Consider the following 20,733-nt stretch of genomic DNA (forward strand, 5'->3'; position numbering starts at 1 on the left):
CGATTTTATTAATTTAGTGTAATTTTTTTTGTAGACGGAGCGGCCTACTAGGGGTGGGAAATCCATCCCGTCATCTGCTCGTCGTCTAGATATGGACGGCGAGGATGATACACCACGCCACACGAGATTGCGTGGTATTGATATATCCAATCGTAGGCGTAGAGGGGCTGCGACGGACCAGTTGAGGAGGGAACCGATTGTGGAGCAGCCCGATTTTGATGGATCGGAGGGGGCGACAGATTTTGATGACAGAGAGCCTGATAGCGATACTTTTGAGGACTACCTGGATGTGGCAGCCCGAGCAGTGCGACAGTCTGCAGTTGCACATGATCGCGAGGTTAAGGATAGCGATGAGCAGCCGACCCCGGGGAGACAGCCGACCCAGCGCGTAGGAGGTCGTTTTGCGAGTACAGGTATTTTTTTACAATTTTAGTATAATTTTAGTACAATTTTAGTATATTAGTATATTTTAGTATAATTTTAGTATAATTTTAGTATAATTTAGTATTTTAGTATATTTTAGTATAATTTTAGTATATTTTAGTATAACTTAATTTTAGTATAATTTAGTATAATTTAGTATTTTAGTACATTTTAGTATTTTAATATAATTTAGTATAATTTTAGTATATTTTAGTATAATTTTAGTATATTTTACTAGTATATTTTAGTATTTTAGTATTTTAGTATAATTTTAGTATAATTTAGTATTTTAGTATATTTTAGTATAATTTTATAACTTTCAGGGACAAGCAAACGTTCCAAAGCTAGTGAGGACGAGAGCTGGCTAGTTACTGCACCGGTGGATGGTGGCCCCGTTGATGGTTCCGTGATTCCTAGTTTTCTAGGACATGTTGCCTCACGGATGTTGGGAGGAGAGATTCGGTCGTTTCTGACATGCTACAACAGATCATCAGCATGCCGAGATTTGTGTCAGTGGTTTTCTGGTGCGTTACCCGAGGTAAGAATAATATAGTGTGTCAGTGGTTTTTCGGTACAGCATGCTCGCGCCAACAGCGAATTTGTAAGTTTATTATTATTTAATATTATTATTTAATATTAGTTTATATGTGTTTAATTTTTAATATTTTTTTATTATTTATTTTTTTTTTTGCAGTGGGTTAGCTGGTTGTGGCGTGTCACCCAACTATCGGCTACTCACCGATCTGACGAGGATGCTCCACGCATTAAGAGGGAGATGGATGAGTTTATGGATGCGTGGCGTTGGGCGAGCTGAATTTTTGTTGTAGAAATTCATACATTTTAACACTTTTGATATTATATTTACTCTTTTACGTTTATAAATGTTTATGTTTATTAATGTTTATTTTAATTTTTATGTTTTTAAATTTTATTTGTTAAAGGGTAATACGAGTTAAAATGCCATAATGTTTATTAATTAACTTATATTATTTTTACTGATTTTAGGACTAAATTGTATGGTATTTTTAGGTTTTAAGTACAATTCTGTAGTTACGGGTTTAACGGCCTATTTACGGGTTTAACGGCCTATTTACGGGGTTAACAAGCTATTTTTTTTTGCCAATCCGACACGCGGGCGTGTGGCTATCACGCCTCACCGCGTGGTCGGACGTGATAGACACACGCCTCACCGCGTGGTCGGACGTGACAGCCAACTGCCCGACCTTGCTGTGAGGCGTGGGGCTATCACGTCCGACCACACGGTGAGGCGTGATATCTATACGCCCGACCATGCGGTGAGGCGTGATATCCACACGCCCGCATGTCGGATTGGCAAAAAAAATAGAAATTCCCCTCCCCAAAACCCATGAAAGGGCATTTTCGTCCTTTCACGGGGCTATGGGTGGGAATTTGGGGCTGGGTTTAACAACACCCTTTTACAAACAAAAAGCAACTTCCTTGATACCAAAAAGCATGTGGTATTCTATGTTGCAATATAGCTAGGAAACGGTAATGGAAACGAAAAAGAAACAAAAACAAAAACAGATACAAAACACAGAAACACTAATGAAAAAAAGTTTTTGTGCAACATAGATAATACTCAGTCTAGTTCTAGACTGTTTGTAGGCAATTTTATGGCATTGGAAATAAGGACATCCTTCATATAGTTTCAAAAGGAAAAGTCTAAAAAAAATCTTTATACTTTCACGTTTTATCAAATTAATATCTGTAAAAAAAAATTGTTCAAACAAAAACTGTGATTTTTGTTTTGCTAAAAACAATTATCGTTTAGTTTGACGCTATAAAAATGACTATTAACGACCTCAAAATGAAAAATTTCAAGAATTAACGTTATTGAGTACCACATTTACTATGGAAAAAAATATATTTTCCAAAATTATCATTTTCGAAGTTTTCTCTCTTCCCCACCAAACAACATCTAAATAACCTCAAAACTAAATAAGAAGAATTAAAATTATTAGAATATCATCAAGTCTTTGAATTTTTCAATTGAGTTTGTCTAACGCTCATTTTAATTTGTAGGTCCTTATTTTTAGTAAAAGCGAAAAACCTCGGTCATCTCCTGATCGCAGACAAAAGCACCAGTCCTCGTTTGGATAAAAAAAAATTACAAATACCAGTTTGACAAAACGTGAAAGCACATGAGTTTTTTTTAGAGTTTACCCTAATTTCAATTAGAATCTGTTTTTAAATCATCTTGATTGTGAAATTTGGGGTAAATTGCACGAGGGGTTAACTAATTTAGAAAATGTCCTAATAAGATTACAAAAGTTTATTTTGAGTCAGATAAAATAACTCATCTTTACATTTTATACCAATAAAACCACTTTGAACATTTTCAGGTTAAATTCTCACCGGAAATACGGACTAGGACTTTTTAGGCTGGCATTGTCTGCAATCTTATGTGCTTGTACTTCTGTTCTTGGTTGAAGCATCTTGCACTCTCGGTTAAGCCTCTCAACAAAATGGATTTTAAAGCAGCAACTCCCTCCGGTATAGCAGCATCAATCTTTTTTATAAGACGAAAATTCAAACATCATGAGAATTCAGAAAAGAGAAAGCCAGACTCGTTTTAAACACAAACTTACTCGCCCTCGAGCTGTTGCGTTGAACTTCTGTAGCAAAAAAGCCTTGGGATCCATCTGGCCTGGAGGCCTTCCAATCCCTGAAAATGAAATAACAATTTATTTAGTTCCTTCAAGGCATTAAGGAACAAAAAAGTATTGAGCAGAGTTCCCGGCGGCAAACCTATTCTCATCCGAGCAAATTCTTTGTTTCCTCGAAAATGATAGATGACATTCTTCAGTCTAGTAATACGGAAAATTAAAACAAACAGGTCAAGAGCAAATCTTTATAAAAGCATAAGCAGCTTATTCATTATAAAAGAAAAAAAACATTACACATAGCTGCAAGCCATAGAATTGTCACGAGGCTATTGTTTTCGCCAGGCGGCATTTAGACGATCATGCTATCAAAAATTGCTAAGGGAACCTTTGAATGTATGCATGAAGTACAATGTGGGCACTGTGGTCGCCCAAGTGCCGTGCAGGAAAACACTAGCCCCGTGACAGAATGCTACCATGAACAGCATAGAGTTTAGCAGGGGCGGACCGACAATATGAACCCAAAAATAGATTTTAGTATGGTGGGTGAAGGATTTCGGCCCCTATCAAAATCCCCAGCTGGTCCCCCAGCCCAGCCAGCAACACCCTTTTAAAAAATTTGGCCCCCCCTCTAACTTTATCCAGCTTTCGCCTCTGGAGTTTAGTGCTATTAACAATTTAATATACACAACAGATTTAAAGCTGCACAAAGAATCGAGTAAATGGACACACTTTTAGACAGAAATCTACACAAAGAACTATTAAATTTCAAAAATTCAGATGGAAAAAAAAATCTATATCAAGATATCACAAGTATAGGGCTGTAATCGAGCTGAGCCGAGCTTTGATCTGCTTAGGCTCGCTCGTCAGAAAATTGACGAGCTTGAGCTCAACATTTTGTTCATGAGCGCTCACAAGTTGCTCACGAGTCTTGCTCACGAGCAACTCGTTAATTCAGTTCATGAACTTCATTAATTATATTAATTTGAAATTTTTTTAACATAAAACTACTACAAAACTAAATTTTATACAAAACTACGTTATTCTACATTTTCCCCTTTATAGAAATATTATTAGGCTTTTATCGAACCGCTCATGAGAGGCTCAACTCATTTACAGCCCTACATAAGTAGGCAAGTTATTGTCTTCCCCTATCAAGCATGCTCTTGCTTTGCCTGCCCGAGTATTGTCATATTCTGCAGGTAAGAATGTCGTGTTATTTCTAGATAACCATTTCTATGCTTCTACCCTATAGAAGTCTGTCCTAGATATCCATACCCGTTGTGGCTCCCATGACCTCCTTTGGCTTGAAGTCGAAGCACTCCACATGGCAAGTCCATATCATCATGTAGCTGCAATAGTATAATATCAGATATCGGTGTTCGAAATCACATATCGAGACATGAGAAAAGGAAAGATACTAGAAGCAACCAGATTACCACAATGACGCGATTAAGAGGTAGCTTATGGTAAGCAGCAAGCGGTCCAGTCTGCATTTGGAAGAAAGATACAATTTATTCATTGAATCTTTAAGTAGATTTTCATGGCTAAATTTCATCTATGGCCTCGAACTTATCGTTTTTTTTCACATTTTGAAGTCAAAACTTCATTTTCACATAAAAACGCTCAAACTTCAGTAACAGAAAAATAATTTGTAGGAATCCAATAAGAAAACCAACTGAATGATGATAATAGAAACGCAGAAATGCGCACACAGAAACAATGAAGAACAGCAATTTTATTGATAGCTATTCCTCTAAATGAGAAAACGTAGAGTAGCAAAAAGAAAAAGAAATGTGAAAGTAAAGCAAATAAATTTGGATTGAGCCTAAACCCATATTCCTCAGGAATTCCAGATTCCCTCTTTACTCTCTAGAGCAGAGCCTCTGCACTAATGCAAAAAAGTGACGGAATTCTTCATGCCCATACATACCTCCTATCGAACTTCCTAGAAATTACCTCAATTGATTCCTTCATAACTTCACAGCTTTACCTCCCACGCCTTTCCTTCCTTTCTTTTTTCTAGAATATACTTGCCAAACCAGCAGCCCACTACTAGCTTAATCCAACAGTTGAACCTTATTAGCTCGTTCTCTATCAGATGACATTGACATGTTAGACTTTGTCAGGTATTAATATGAAGTGGACCTTTAACTATCAGCTTGAGCTTTTAGTTCAATTGGTTATAGGACATGGTATCAGAGCCACCAGTTTGACCAAGTGGTCTAGGATCCAATTCCTGGCAGCCCCATTTGTCGGTTCTGACAGAATACTTTTGCGCTAAAAAAGTGATAAGCTCAAATATTTATATGTGAAAATGATGCTTAGGTGGCAAATGTGAAATGGTAAAAAGTTCAAGAGACGTAGTTGAGATTTACTAAGATTTTCATGCATCTTGAACATGTGGATTAAGCAGGCAAGCATGTTGTTGAGAGATTATTAGACTTCCTACAATGTCAAGAAAAGGCTAAAAACATATACTCACTCCGGTCGTTAATAGATGTCGTTTACAATTTTTCACCAAAACCAATAAAATATTTATTAGATTAAAATGACTAATTTACCCTCAATAATTCTCCCCTTAGCCTCTACTTTCTATGCAGAAATACTTCTTAAATGTTATGTCTTAATTAGAATTATTTGCATTAATACTACCTTCACGCTTGGAGGGCGAGCCTTGGCGCAACAGTAAAACGTTGTTGTCGTGTGACCAAGAGGTCACGGGTTCGAGTCTTAGGAGCGGCCGGGGACGCGTAGTGCGACCGGGCCGCCCAATACTACCTTCACGCTTGCCATAAATAAAGGCAAATTTGAGTAAAATTTGTCAAAAGTGCATTGATAATACAAACAAGTCATATAAAAAAGACCAAATTAATAATCCTAAAACGACATCTATTAGAGACCGGAGGGAGTATACCAGATCATAAAGGAATGTTCTAAATGATTTTCACCAAGATAGATAAATCTATAAATACTCTCACACTCCATGACAGAAGACAGCTTCTTAGGTCTCCATGGACATCTCAGGCTGGTCATCAGTTAGTAAACCAATCTACCTAATATTTCCATTGTCATTAGCATTAAACGACCCAAATGAACCAACACATATAATTTCCTGCATCCCAAGATAACGGACTGAAAAGTATGGTCCCATTCCATCCAACTAAACATCAAACTCCCTGATAAATTACATTCATGCTATGTAGCTAATAACCACTACGTCATGGAACACCTTACCAATCCCATCCAAATGGCGAGTCCATCCTATTAACTGAACCATCTTTTATTCTTGTCTTCGGTAATCTCATCGCAGCCTAAAACAGCAGGAACTCAATTCATTTTCAGCTTGTCAACTATCAAATACTAGCTTGTTGCATCAGATCCAAAACCACCAAACAACTCAAAGCAAACATAACCAATCAATTAAGTCTTGAAGTTTGCGTACACGAAATGCAAGGTGCATTCAATAATACTAGAGAATCATTAAAAATTCAAAGGCAATATTCTCAATAACTTCCCGATGTACAAAATATTACTTTTACAGTTGCTTAGAAAATCAGAATGAAAAGGCATGAAAGAAATACCAAAAAAGCATTTAACTACATTTTAAATACATGCTTATACCATGGTAACAATGTTATCCAAACAACTTACCGACTCACCACTCAAATTCATATAAGTTTGAGGCTTAGCAAGAATAACTGGTGCTTCACCAATAAACCCTGAGATAGATTACGAAACTTCATGAACATAATACAATTGCTCATAGTTCTATAAGTTTGTAGCCATGTGTTCACAAACCTTCTCCAGAGATAGCTTTGCAATGGACAGTATTCATTGCAATCCCTGCTGATTCAGCAAATGCATCAACCAGCTCGAAACCAACCTGCTTCCAACCAAGGAACCGAGCATAGAAGTTAAATGCTGAAAAACACCCAAAATTAGGACATCACAGATGACATAACATGATATAATACATTGTGTCTAGTTCCTTTGTATTTGTCTCCAGGATTTCCCAAGCCAACAAAAAGCCATGGCCGAGCAGCAGTAGAAGCAGTGCAGAAGTAACACCTAGAAACTCGGTTTAGCATCCCAATTTCCTTGCACTTTCCTCTTCACAAAACTTTCTTCATACCTAAGATGAATTATTATAAAAATTAACAGATGAAGTTCACTGTGGATCATGCCATAAAACATTTAGCAGTCAAAAAAGAAATTCAATTAAGTCATGAAACTAAAGAGACGTGTAAAGGGCAAATCCCCTGAATCTTATCAAAACTCCCTGGGACAAATCTGAACTGAAAGGAAACCGGCATGATTTTGTGTCTCAAAGTTTTAGTTTTCCTTTTCTTTTGATATAGAATATTTACTATCGCAACTCATACAATATTTAGGATCCAGTTATAGTGTTCATGTTCTAATAGATTTGGATTAATCATTAACCTTTGACTTTCATTGGAACAAGTCCTGAAGTGTTGCAAGTACGACTGTACACTTCTCTATTCAATTCGGGGATTTGAAAATCTCCAGAACTGAATTAGAAATCAGTGATTTCCAAAATTAATCTGCGGATTGCAACTATCCCAAAACTTCAGGACAATCTAATTTTGAGATTTCAGATAATAGGTTCCAGTTCAATTTAATCAGAGAATCGGTTATCTAAATATATTTTGGTAACAAAAATACACTTTGAAGTATAAATGTACGTTCTGCATCCATAAACTGAAAAAGACATAGAAAGCAAATCTTTCACAGGGAATCCCACACAAATATTAGTTGCCTGAAACCAAAGAAATGCTACTGGTTCTTGATCATTTCATCACTATCCAAAGGAAATGGGAATTTGTACAAAATATTTGTACATGTATTCCACATCTAGGTGAACAATAAAATAGTCGGGCCACAGAGCACTCATTCTCTCAAAGCTACAACAATCTTTTCCATTAATATACTTACACTAATACTGTAAATACCTTTCTATTGATGAAAACTAATGAATTGAAGTCAAAATTAGATTAAATTCCTGAATAAAGGAAGATGAAAGCACAAAACGATTATCAACTCAAGCTACGAAGTTAACCTGGTGAGGCTGTGAGGACCGACTGGAGACTGTGGGAGGAGCACTTAGCACACTAGAGGTCGAGACGAGCACTGGTGGTTGGTTACTTGTGAGCAAGGGATTGCGGTGTCAAGCAAAGGACGGTGCGAGCAAGGGACCGGTCGCCGGATAGTAGGGGAAGTTTTGCCGTCGGCTGGGGAATTGGGGGTTTTTGAAATTACAGGAATGGAGTACTGGGTGTAGGGGTGAAAAAAAAAATTACACAAACCCATGACCGAACCGAAAACCGGATTACCGAATTGGAAAAAGTGATTAATCGAACTGGTGGTTTTTTTAAGGGCAAAGTACGGAAAAAATACTTGTGTTTCCTTTATTTGAAAATAAAGGTTTGTGATTTAAAAATTTGCAAATAGAGATATGTAGTATGTTTTTTTTTTACAAAACAATGTATTTAAAATTAAACTTTCAAGTAATTGATGAAAATCAAGAGTATTTTTTAATTTTTTTTTTCAATTGCATTTATACATTGAAAAAACACAGATCCCAAAATCAAATTGCAATTATATAAAATGAACTTAAATATCAATTTAGTTCATATAACATCCCTAAAACTTTAACATATGAGTCTTCCCACATTCATATATGTTTTCATAATTGAATACATACATTTTAGATTCATCTCATTGTCAGTAGAAGTTTCATATGCATAATGCGATTAGTAGGCGATTAATGTGTCGTTAAGATGTAACGATTGGTTAATTGAGTTAGGACTTAAATGAATGAATGAATGAATTCATATGTCCTAAATTGATTAACTTACACTTTAGGAGGGTTGAATTGGAGGTTTGTGAGCAAGCACGAGGTGTCACCTAATGTAAGACAAACTACACCTCTTTATATTTAAAAGGATGTGCACAACTGATTTCTTATCATTCTCAGCCACAATTTCGACCATTATCTTCAGCAAACCTTCCTTGTTCATACCCTAACATCCTCCAAAGAAAAATCTTTCAATTTCTTCCATTTTCAAGCCAAGCAAGTCAAGTTAGGAAGTATACTAGGTGATAGACACAAGTTGAAGGTTAGTATGTTGTTTTAGCTTGTTTTCTATGAGTTTGACATTCTGAAATACCTAGGTATGATCATAGGATTTGTTATGGATGAGTTGTGATTGAGTTTGTTGACTTTTGGTGTTGTTTAAAGTGGTTATAGGCTGTCCAAATGAAAGATATGTATCAAGTGTCCTAAACAGAAATCTAGGGTACTGCTTTCAGTCATTTTGGAGCATGTTTTTTATATTGATATTGTTCGAATTTGAAGATACATAAAGAATAAACTATGTTCCTATATGTGTTATGAAACCCTCTGTAAAATATGGAACTTTAATTCCATATATAGATTGAATGTCTGCCTCGAAATTGAATGTCATGTGAGGCAGCCATGTTGATGTACCATTTTTAAGACCTTAGAGTCCGAATTTGAGAAAGTTTCTTTATACAAAAGTGTTCCTAACTACTTGAAGTATATGTCTGTAAAATGATTTGACAATCCATTGTGTTTAGTGTGAGCTAGGTTGAGTGAATTATGGTAGATGCAAATCTGGGTAGTCTGTTTCTTGGCTGGAAACATGACATAATAATTTTGCATGCCATATATTGCGTAGAAGTGATATTAATGTGAATTTTTGATATGTTATACCCATATATGTCTAGTTTCAGTAGGTTCAAGAAACAGGGCATTTGGATTTATATAGAGAGAGTTATGGCAGAATGTGTGCAAGTAGGTCATGTGATGATCTAAGACAAAAGGATTAGATTGCATGAACTTTGTGGAGTTAGTGTCTTGTAAATCATATAGCATTAATTAGTTTATATTTTCATTAAGTTTATGTTAAGGCTAATTGTATAAATGTTATGTGACATTAGGAGGACAAGGTGCAATTGAACGCACACTCGATCGTGTTGAATAGATCGAACCAAGTGCGACGGTAAGCATATTGCTTATATATGTGTATGAATGTATTGTGCCTTGTGACTTGTTGAGTGTGAGATGTGGTTGAATCTGATGTGAATGATGTGGATAATGTTTGAGTGTTTGTGATACGTCATGATTGATAAGAAAGTGATATGATTGAGTATGTTGCAGTGTTATGAGTAAATACGGCATGTTGAGCCTTGTGCGCATATGGGAACTGAATAATGGTTGGATTATAAATGAATATGAATGAGCTTGCTTAGATGGATATGTGAAATGGTCCAAGTTGAGAGTGCTATCCGAATATTGTGAGCCGAAAGCACATGTGTTGAGATATATGAGTACGTGAGTTGAGTTTAACTCCTCCGTAGCACAGATGATTGTATTCCGAATTTAGTGAGCCGGAATACAGATTGGGCCCAAGGACCATTTTATATATATTGTCTAAGTATATCAAGGCCTTTCTAAAATAAGTATTACTATAATAAGTGAAACAGGTGAATAAATTCTAACTTGGTACTGATGATATATTTTGATTTGTGCTCTTTACATTACTTTTGTATATACATATATACGTAATATGTTTATTGAGTAGGCAGCTCACCCCTTGCCAACAGATTTTACAGGTTAGGTGGAGTTCTTCTTGCTTAAGGTCGCACCAGTAGTGTCAGTCCATTCTCATCTAGGCATTTTGGAGTCTTGCGATGTACTTTTGTTTTGTAAAATCCTCTATGTAGGATAATGACTTAAACGTGTATTGTAAATGATTTCTCTTATGTATAATATGTAAAGTTTATATGAGATTGAAGTTTATATGATTGAGAATTGAAAGCATGTTTATAACTGATTTTGTGTGAGATATCATGTGATCCAAGTGAGGGGGTTACATTGTCAAATTAATAAAACGTATAATTTCACCATTTTATTTATTGTTTCGATTTAGGAAGTTATTTTTTTCGGAGGTTACGTTTTACTGATATGTAAAAATAATTTTTTTAAAATAAAAATGTCTTTGGTTATAGTCAAAAGTTAACTGTGTAATTTTTTTTTTTTTTTTTAAATGAAAGATTGGGACGCGATTAAGAGGTTAGACATCCCAACTAGGTTGGCACCCCTAACGCACTTAACCAACCCTGAATATTATTAATAAAAAAAAAGAAAATTACAAAAGGGGGAGAAAATTAAAGGAAACGAATATGAGCAACATTACAAAGGTCATCGAAAACATGAAATTGGCAAAAATCAGGCGCAGAGTGCCACCAGTGGAGCGCTGACGCAGATTTGCCAAAACAGGCAAGACGATCCGCAGCTTGATTACCTTCCCTGAAGATATGAGTGATTTTGCAGTTCATAGACGAACAACGTGATAAGCAGCTTAACCATTCTTGCTTAACCCTCCAAGGAACCGCGGTAGATTTTTCACTGAGCAACTTAACCGCATATGCCGAGTCAGATTCAATCCACAAATTGTGCCAGCCTCTTTTCCAGGCAGATTCAATAGCAAAGACGATCGCCATCAGCTCAGCCGTATGAGTATAAGAATCGGCAATGGGAAAGGCGAAACAGCCCATTACAAAACCTCTTCCGTTTCTGAAAATCCCCCCAGTGTCGGCGATGCCAGGAGCACCCTCAGCAGCCCCGTCGGTGTTAACCTTAATCCAACCTGTCGGAGGCACACACCAGCGCACCGTAATGAAGTCCGGTTCCGGAGGTGGCCTGACCCGAGACGATGAAGAGGAGGTCCATTTAGGCTCATGGAAGAGGAAGAAGAGACGGTTCAGAAGAACTTGGATTGAAGGGAGTTCATTTTCAAACATAGCCAGGTTCCTGATATGCCAAATATACCAAACCGTAGTAACCGTCGCCAAGTTCCACAAGCTGCGTTTCTTCGATCGGAAGCCAACCGCTCTAATAACACTAAATAAAGCCTCAAAAGTAGTCACAAAGTAGAGAGTAACCGCAAAGTTATTAAAGACCATCGCCCAAAGACGTCTCGCAATCCAACACGTAACAAAAAGATGATCCAAAGTCTCGATATTGCAATTACACAAGGCACATCTCGAAGTAAGAGAGAAGCCGCGTACCTGAAGATTAACCTGAACCGAAATTTTCCCATGAATTACCAGCCAGCAGGTAAACGAACGACGGGGAGGGACAAATGCATTCCAGATAAAGCGATTCCAGGGAACCGCCGGTGAAACAGAGCGGAGTGAGCTGTACAAGGATTTTGTCGTAAGTTCTCCCGACATGGAATGTTTCCAAATACAGGTGTCGGTTCCATCCCGATTACCTTGAACCCGAAGAATACGAGTCTGGACTTGTTCGGGAAGCCGATCCAAGTTATTCCACGAGTTATCCAACCTGTAATTTCGCACCGGTCAAAAAGTGTGCGCTGATTTTTAGGCGGAATGCCGAGCTGATCAGCGACAGACGGGGATATCCACGAGTCGGTCCAGAAATTTAGCCGGGAGTTGTCTCCGAACCACCACACAATGTCCTCTCTAACTTGTTCATATACCCTCCTCATGGAATACCAGACCGACGAGTTTGAGATGTATGGATTTGGTAAGCCCGAATGCGTGTGAAAGCGAGTAATCAGAAGCTTAGGGATGAAGCCGTCGCCTTTTAAAAGTTCCCAACTGAACTTCCCAAGAAGTGCTGAATTAAACATACCCATGTTTTTAATTCCCAGTCCACCACACTCTAAAGGTTGACAATAGATACGCCAGGCAACAGTGCAAAGTTTCTGCTGATCCCTATTTCCCGTCCATAGAAAATTCCGGAGTGCTTTATCAATTTTTGTGATAAGCGAGACAGGCCATCTGTAAACCATAAATGAGTGGATCAAAGCTCCCGTTAAAGCAGATTTAATTAGAGCGAGTCTGCCCGTTAGAGAAAGCGATTGCCCTTTTCAGAGATTGAATTTAGCAATAAAGCGATCCATTAAAGGTTGCAAAAACCTTGCCTTCGGGGCTCCCTGAAACAGCGGAACACCGAGGTAATTGAAAGGTAGGCTCGCACGCCGAATTCCCAATATGCCGACAAGTCTGTTTTGGCGCTGAATGTTGATCCGATTCCCAAAAAACACCTCAGATTTTTCCCAATTAACCGTCTGACCCGAAATTGCTGCATAGAAATCAAAAAGATCCTTGATGCACTTCATGTTCTTTAGGGTAGCCCTGGCAAACAACAACATATCATCTGCATAGAGGAGGTGCGAAGGAAAAGAAGCTTGCCTGTTATATGTCATAGTCTGAAACTGATTGTTCCTGACCAACTTAGCCAGCCACCGGCTAAAAAAGTCTTCACCAATGCCAAAAAGAATCGGGGAAAGAGGATCGCCCTGTCGCACACCACAAGAACAGCCAAAAAACCCCTTAATTCCGCCTCCCAGAGCAATAGAGATTCTAGCTGATCGAAGAACTTCCAAAATCTAGTCTCTAAATTGCAATGAGAAACCAAATGCTTCCAGAACAGCCAAGAGGAAGTTCCAATCAAGTGTATCAAAAGCCTTTCTAATATCAATCTTCAAGGCCATGTTACCACCATAACAGTTTTTATTCAACATGTTAATACCTTCAGAAGCCGCAGCAATACAATGATGAATACTTCGACCAGAAATGAATCCGAATTGATTGTCAGACACAATACGAGAAGCAATAGGGGCCAGCCTGTCTGCGAGAATTTTCGAGATAATTTTATAATTGAAATTACCCATAGCAATTGGCCTAAACTGTTGAATTTCTATAGCATCAGCAGATTTGGGAAGCAGAGTCATAATGCTGGAATTCATCCCCGTCAACATGTAACCCGAAGCAAAAAAACTCTGAACCATCTTACAAAGATCCGTGCCAATTATGTCCCAATACTGTTGATAGAATACTCCCCCGAAGCCGTCAGGTCCCGGAGAGCTATCTCGGCTCAGATCAAAGACTGCAGACCTAATCTCATCAACCGAAGGCTGCTGAGTTAAAAGTTCATTATCCATCGATGTGACGCAAACCGGAATTACCTCAGTGATTGGGGCATGGTCGACTAGAGACCTGTTGCTTGTGAACAGACTTGAATAATAATCCACGACATGCTGTGCGATCACATTCTCGTCGTTGACCAGGACACCATCAATAAGAAGGGTATCAAGAGAGGAATGAGTTTTCCTACCCTTAGCTGCGCGATGGAAATAGCTCGAGTTACGATCCCCCGCTTCAAGCCATTTTTCTCTACTTTTATCCCGAAGGAGAAGCTTCTGTCTGAATAGCTGAAGATCTAAATCTTGTTTTGCTTCCACTTCCTGCACACGGTTTACCTCATTCAGACCCTGAGAAGAAATAACTTGTTGTATACTCGAGAGGCGCGAATTTGCATCTGCTATATTATTCTCAACTCTACCAAAGATTTCTCTGTTCCAGACCCGAAGCTTAGCCCTTAAAGATTTCAGTTTGTAGCAGAAAAGTTGTGCTGGTGGTAAAGAGACATGAGTACCTTGCCAGTGCGTAAGAACCAAATCCCGCAGCGAGATATGGGTAGTCCACATGGAAAAGAACCGAAACCAGGAATGCCTTACTATACCATTTTTGCAAACTAATAACAAAGGACTATGATCTGATTGGTAGCGGGAGAGAGCCGTACAGCTGATAGTACTCCAGGAATCAGCAAAATCCTCAGACACAAGAGCCTTATCAAGTCTACTTTCAACATGTTCAGTGCCAAACCGACCGTTTGACCAAGTGTACTGCAAGCCTGCATTAGCCACTTCGATAAGCTCATTTTTGTTAATAAAATCTCGGAACTCCCTGCAGCTAATATCAGACGGAATGCGTCCGGTTTTTTCGTGAGCCCCTGTAATCGCATTGAAATCTCCAATAACCATTTTTTTCCTGCTATCATCAATAGCACTGACAGAATCCCAAAGCAGACGCCGTCTACCAAAATAATTGCTACCATATACAAAAGTAAATTGGGAAAAACCCACTACAGTACCATATCTAATCGTAATGTGCTGATCATGATTCAAAATGATGTTGCAAAGATTGATATTACCGATTTTGCAGAAAAGCCAAATAGAATTACAAGGATTGCTTTCAACAAACTGTAAGCCAATCGAATTCCAGAAAAACGTAGGAATTTTATCCAAAGTAACCATGGGTTCAGAAATACATACCAAATCCGGATGATTTACTTGACAAATGAGCTTCAATGCCCGTTGAGTCCCAGGGTTATTAATTCCCCTGCAATTCTAATACAACACAATCATGTGTAATTGATAATCGGCCTGTTCCGCCCCTTAGAGCGAGAATATGTATTAGTACCCGACATCTTGGCCTTATCCTTCTTTCTAGTTGTTATCCAGTCAGTATCCACATTTGGAATGTAAATATCATTATTCTGAGGTCGTTTTGAAGAACCCGTCAAGTTACCTTCAGCAACTCGCTCAGCTGTACGAGGAGTATCAGTCTCTGTTGCTTGGAGGTCTTCCTCATCACTGCAGTCTCCCCAATGTTTGGAGCCCTCCTCACTTCCCTGAATTTCCAGATTGGCGGCGGGATGTTGAGTTATTTGTAAAGTGTCTTCTGCTACTTTGTTTTTTTCCGCATCATCCGCGGCAGAAGAAGCGTGAGCTTCATTTGATTCCGAATGAACATCTAGATTTTCATGTGTAGTAGGTGCCGCTCCACTCTTACTTGACTTCATATGCCTCTGCATTTGAGGTTTTACTTCTCTGTTGTTGCGCCTACACTGAGCCGTGGTATGCCCAATGGACGAACAAGTGCCACAAAGAGCCGGGAGCTTTTCATACTCTAAATAAACCCACAACTTCTGATTATCCGTATCCACTCTGAGCTTCGACTGAATATCCCTTGACAAATCAACATCTATCAACACCCTGGCGTAATGGCCAAACTCTCTATTAACAGTATTATGGTCGAAACGAATAGGCACCCCTACCACACGTGCAATACTCGCAATGATCCCAGTGTCCCAAAATTCCCAAGGCAAATTGTAGAAACGTACCCAAACTTGCGCAGAGGTGGACTTGTGTGAGTCCGGATTGAATCCCGGTGTCCAAGGTGAAAACCGAATGATTCCAGGCTTGAGTGAAATGGGACCGAGCCCCCAAATAGTCTGTAGGGCATCCCTATCTGGCATAATAATTGTTGAAACACCTTTCCACATAATTTTGATTTGACAAAATTGTTTAAGTATAAATTAGAATACATATTCTAAACACACTAAGTTTAAATGCGTTGATTTATTCTACTAATGTGTTTGTTCAATGTTGAGTATAAATGTTATAAGTCATAAGGATTGGAAGGCCCAAGCCCAATACGAAAGCCAAGGCCCAAGTCAAACAACTCAGTACACTCGGCCCGCGTATGTCAAGACGCTGCCGTTTTTGTTCAAAACGCAACTCAGCAATCGGAAGGATCTAGAAGACCTTCGGGAACAACTTCAAGATGAAGCTGCTGAGTAGTCTCGACAAAGCGTACAAGACAGCAGCTGGCAAAGAAAAACTTCCAGATAAAGTGTTTCTTCTTTTGGCAAAGTTCAGACGACACAGTATGCTGTCCAGTTGACTTTACCATAAAAGGAGAGACCATCTGCTGTGCTGACCGAGGACAGAAGCTACACGATTGTGATTGGCCAAGAGCTCTGTGCAAGTCAGGATGACAACGACACATAGCCGTTTCCCTCCAACGGTTATTTCGAAATTCGAAATGACCGAATGGCCAGACGTCTCTATAAATAGTGCCATCACAAGCTTCACAAATACAAAACTTGATCAAGCCATTACGCTGTCCAAATCTCTACAAGTTCTGCAAGCAAGAAGCAAAGCAAAATTCTTACACTACAAAGTCTATTCATTTGTGTAAAAGTCTAGAGTGATTGTTTTTCAATCATCTAAGGTGTTCTAGCAATTGTTGTTTAGGACAAAATCTTTATCTTTCTAGAAGTAGAAAGGAGAGGCTGAGTACTCGGTTTTAAGTACTCAGCGGAGAGATTAGGATTGAGTAGAAGTATAGAGGAATGTACTCTTGTCATACTCAATTGCTGATATTGTAAAAGGAGAGATTAGGATTGAGTAGAAGTATAGAGGAAGGTACTCTTGTCATACTCAATTGCTGATATTGTAAAAGGTTTGAGGCTCTACCTTTAAAGAGCTCAGTAGAGGATTTGAAATCTCAGAGGTGTTCCGGGGACAGGACGTAGGCTTAGAAGAAGCCGAACCTGGATAAATCTGCTGAGTGAAGTTTTTCTAAACCTTAAACTCCTTATTCATTTTGCTTGCTTAAAACAAACTAAAACTGACCAAGTAAAAGAGGTCAAGCTGAGTTGTGCGCTACAAACGAGCAGGTTCAGGAATAGACTCTAAGTGCTATTTCCTGACCTAAGCAACGAAGTTGTCCTAGTCACTAGTTGACTAAACCAGTGTCTTGCTGAGTGTTAAGTGCCGCTGTTTTATAAACTTTTCTTAAAAAAAAGAAATCTGCCCAAATAAATTTAAAAAGGAAAAATAGTTCCTAACCCCCCCTTGGAACTATATTTGCAACCTTACAAGGGACCAACAATAATCTGGTAGAAACCCTTACCCAACGATATAAGCTTCCAATCCATATTTCTCTTCCAAAGCTGATTCAGACGCTGCTTCAATTCGGCATGCTTCCATGGACGATCTCCCTTATTTAGGGATATCCTCCCAATGACTGAGTGCTGAAATGCTTTAACTCGTTCCTCATAAATGGCTTGTGGGACTTTAATGGCCTTGAAACCCCCTTCCTCTGAAATTAAAGGCTGCGACGACGCTGGAATTGCCGTTGTGGTGATTGATTTCTTTACAATTGACGCAAAGGAAGGTGCGGGAGTTGAGGGATCCTTACTGATTGTAGTTTTTAGTTTGCTGTAAGACCTACGATTAAATAAATGGGCGATTGCGAAGGCATCTGATTCAGTTGCAGCGGTGGAAGCAGAAGCCATGGTGAATCTGATGAGAACGGTGACAAAAAAAAAGGCAGAACTAGGTCGCCGGCGGTCGGAGGTCGCCGGAGGTCGGCGGTCGGTGGCGCGCGGTCGGCGGTCGGAGGTTGGCCGGCGGCCCAAGGATCTGATGTGGCTGTGGAGATTAGGTCATCGTCTCATAAAAGAGAAACCCTAGGTCTCCAAAATGTTGCTGTGCGATTTTCTGCTTCCATCCCATAAAGGATAAATCACACACTAGAAAGTTGATGTGGCCCCGAAAAAGTTAACTGTGTAATTGTAATACTTTGCTTTGTAAATAAAACATGTCACAAATCTTTATTTATAAATTTTTAAACCACAGACCTGTTTGCAAATTAGACAAACCACGATTTTTTTTTTCGCACTTTTCCCTTTTTTTAATGGTTTAAAAAATAGATTGGTACCACCAGTTTCAGTTTCGGGTTAGAATATTCAAAAACCGTGGTTAACAGTTAACCGAACCATTTAATAAATATACATTTAAAAAAAAATTAATATATTATATAACATATATATATATATATTAATTTTTTTATAAAAAAAATTGCGCACATATGCTCTCAATCACTAGAATAAGAAACATATATTATTAATATTAATATTAATATAATGTACTTCAAAAAAATAATTTACCAAAACACATATATTATTACTTCAAAAAAAAATAATACAGTTCTTCAAAATATTAATCTCCTATTTAGTTCCCTTATTTGTTAATTTTTTAGCCATTGTTTATTTTTTTTAAAAGTAACTGTTACATTTGGCATAAACAGACAGATAGAAAATAACAGAATAATAAGTTCATTTTGTATTATATTATAACTGTCGTGAAAGCGAATATATGGTCGGTTAAAAATCTAAAGAAATAGATAAAAAGACCGAAGAATTAGACCTTGTTCTTTGTTACTTAATTTCAGTTTAGTAGCATTCAGTTCAGAAATTTATTATTATTTATTATTATTATAATTATTTATATATAATTTATTTTATTTTTTTATGGATATATATAAGTTATTTTTATTTATTATAATTTATAAGTTAATATTATCTATACACGATTCATCATTATTTATTATAATTATAATTATTTATATATATTATTATTTTTTTTAGGAAAGAAAAGAAAAAAAAACAAACAAACAAAACAACTCAACCCGGGATCAGCCTAGGAAATCTGACCCCCACCACATCCTCCAAGATCAAAGAAGAAATGAAGCCCGGTGGAGAAGAAAAGGTAGAAAGACCCAACAAACCAGAGTGCCCTTCCATTGCAAGACGGTCCGCGACGTGGTTCTGCTCCCTATAAATATGAACAAACTTAATATACTCAAAGGAGGACTCAATCCTTTTAATTCCTTTAATAATATTCAAGCTATTCCGGCAAACAGACTTGCCATCAGAAATCATTTTAACCGCTTCTTGGTTATCTGACTCAACCAGAAGCTTCTTCACCCCTAGATCCTTAGCCAGCTTCAGGCCAAAAAGAATCATTTATATATATTATTTATAATTTAACATTCTTTATATATAATTCATCATTATTTATTATAATTCTTTATATATATCATTTATATATTATTTATAATTTAGTATTCTTTATATATAATTTACTATTATTTATACATATCATTTATATATTATTTATAATTTAGTATTCTTTATATATAATTTATTATTATTTATTATACTTATAATTTTTTTAATGAAAGATTAGAACACGATTAAGAGGTTAGACATCCCAACTAGATTGACACCCCTAACGTACTTAATCAACCCTTAATATTATTAATAAAAAATAGAAAATTACAAAAGAGGGAGAAAATTAAAGGAAACGAACATGAACAACATTACAAAGGTCATCGAAAACATGTTGGCAAAAATAAGGTGCAGAGTACCACTAGTGGAGCGCTGACACAGATTTGTCAAAACAGAAAAGACGATTCGCATCTTGATTATCTTCACTGTAGATATGAGTGATTCTGCAGTTCACAGACGAGCAACGTGATAAGCAACTTAACCATTATTACTTAATCCTCCATACTTATAATTATTTATACATAATTTATAATTTATTATATATATAATTTATTATTATTTATTATAATTATAATTATTTATCCTTATATATACAATTTATCATTATTTATTATAATTATAATAAATAAATATAAAATTTATCACTAAAAAATAAAAAAATAAATATAAAATTTATCTGTGGTTCACGCCATCAAGGCAGCGGATCAAGCTCTATCCTACTTTTCTGACATTATTTTTGATTGTATTGCATTAATAAGCGAGTTAGGCAATATCTCTATCTCTTTTGTAAAACGTTCAGCGAATTGTGCTGCTCATAGCCTTGCTCGAACAGTGAATTCTGAGTTTGTTCGTATGGAGTGGTTTGAGAACCCTCCATTTCTTGTTACTATTCTTCCGGCTGAATTCAGCTAATAAAGTATTCTTTCGTTTCAAAAAAAAAAAAATTTCAATAAAAAAAATAAAAAAATAGTGCCTTAATATTGAGAAACGATAAAGATTTTATAATGTATTTTTAAAATAAAGAGACTAAGCACTGTATTACATAAAAAGTAGAGACTAATAAATTATTTACCCTTAAATAAAAAAGATAAATTTATTTCAACTGCATTAATTGTATAAGAT

At 37.2% G+C, this 20,733-nt stretch overlaps 1 protein-coding gene across 1 annotated transcript; it reads right to left on the reverse strand.

The window, feature by feature from the left end:
- Positions 1–2,148: 2,148 nt before the first annotated feature.
- LOC136231961 (peptidyl-tRNA hydrolase, mitochondrial) lies at positions 2,149–8,337 on the reverse strand. The gene is made up of 9 exons (XM_066020998.1): positions 8,128–8,337; positions 7,025–7,182; positions 6,849–6,933; positions 6,702–6,769; positions 4,487–4,537; positions 4,326–4,399; positions 3,193–3,251; positions 3,033–3,109; positions 2,149–2,953 (listed from the first exon to the last, which is right to left on the reverse strand). The coding sequence occupies exons 2-9, from the start codon at positions 7,136–7,138 to the stop codon at positions 2,822–2,824; spliced, it is 660 nt and encodes a 219-aa protein (XP_065877070.1). The 5' UTR covers positions 7,139–7,182; positions 8,128–8,337; the 3' UTR covers positions 2,149–2,821.
- Between the last annotated feature and the right edge of the window lie 12,396 nt (positions 8,338–20,733).

The sequence above is a fragment of the Euphorbia lathyris genome, chromosome 6, assembly GCF_963576675.1.
Source record: "Euphorbia lathyris chromosome 6, ddEupLath1.1, whole genome shotgun sequence".
NCBI lineage: Eukaryota > Viridiplantae > Streptophyta > Magnoliopsida > Malpighiales > Euphorbiaceae > Euphorbia > Euphorbia lathyris.

Bases quoted from the DNA above. Each gene is read 5' to 3' on its own strand.
- LOC136231961 (XM_066020998.1), bottom strand. From the start codon at position 7,138: ATGCTAAACCGAGTTTCTAGGTGTTACTTCTGCACTGCTTCTACTGCT. The intron at 6,770-6,848 runs GTTTGTGAACAC...AATCTATCTCAG, and splicing joins CAAAGCTATCTCTGGAGAAG to GGTTTATTGGTGAAGCACCA. The intron at 4,400-4,486 runs GTAATCTGGTTG...ATACTATTGCAG, and splicing joins CTCTTAATCGCGTCATTGTG to CTACATGATGATATGGACTT.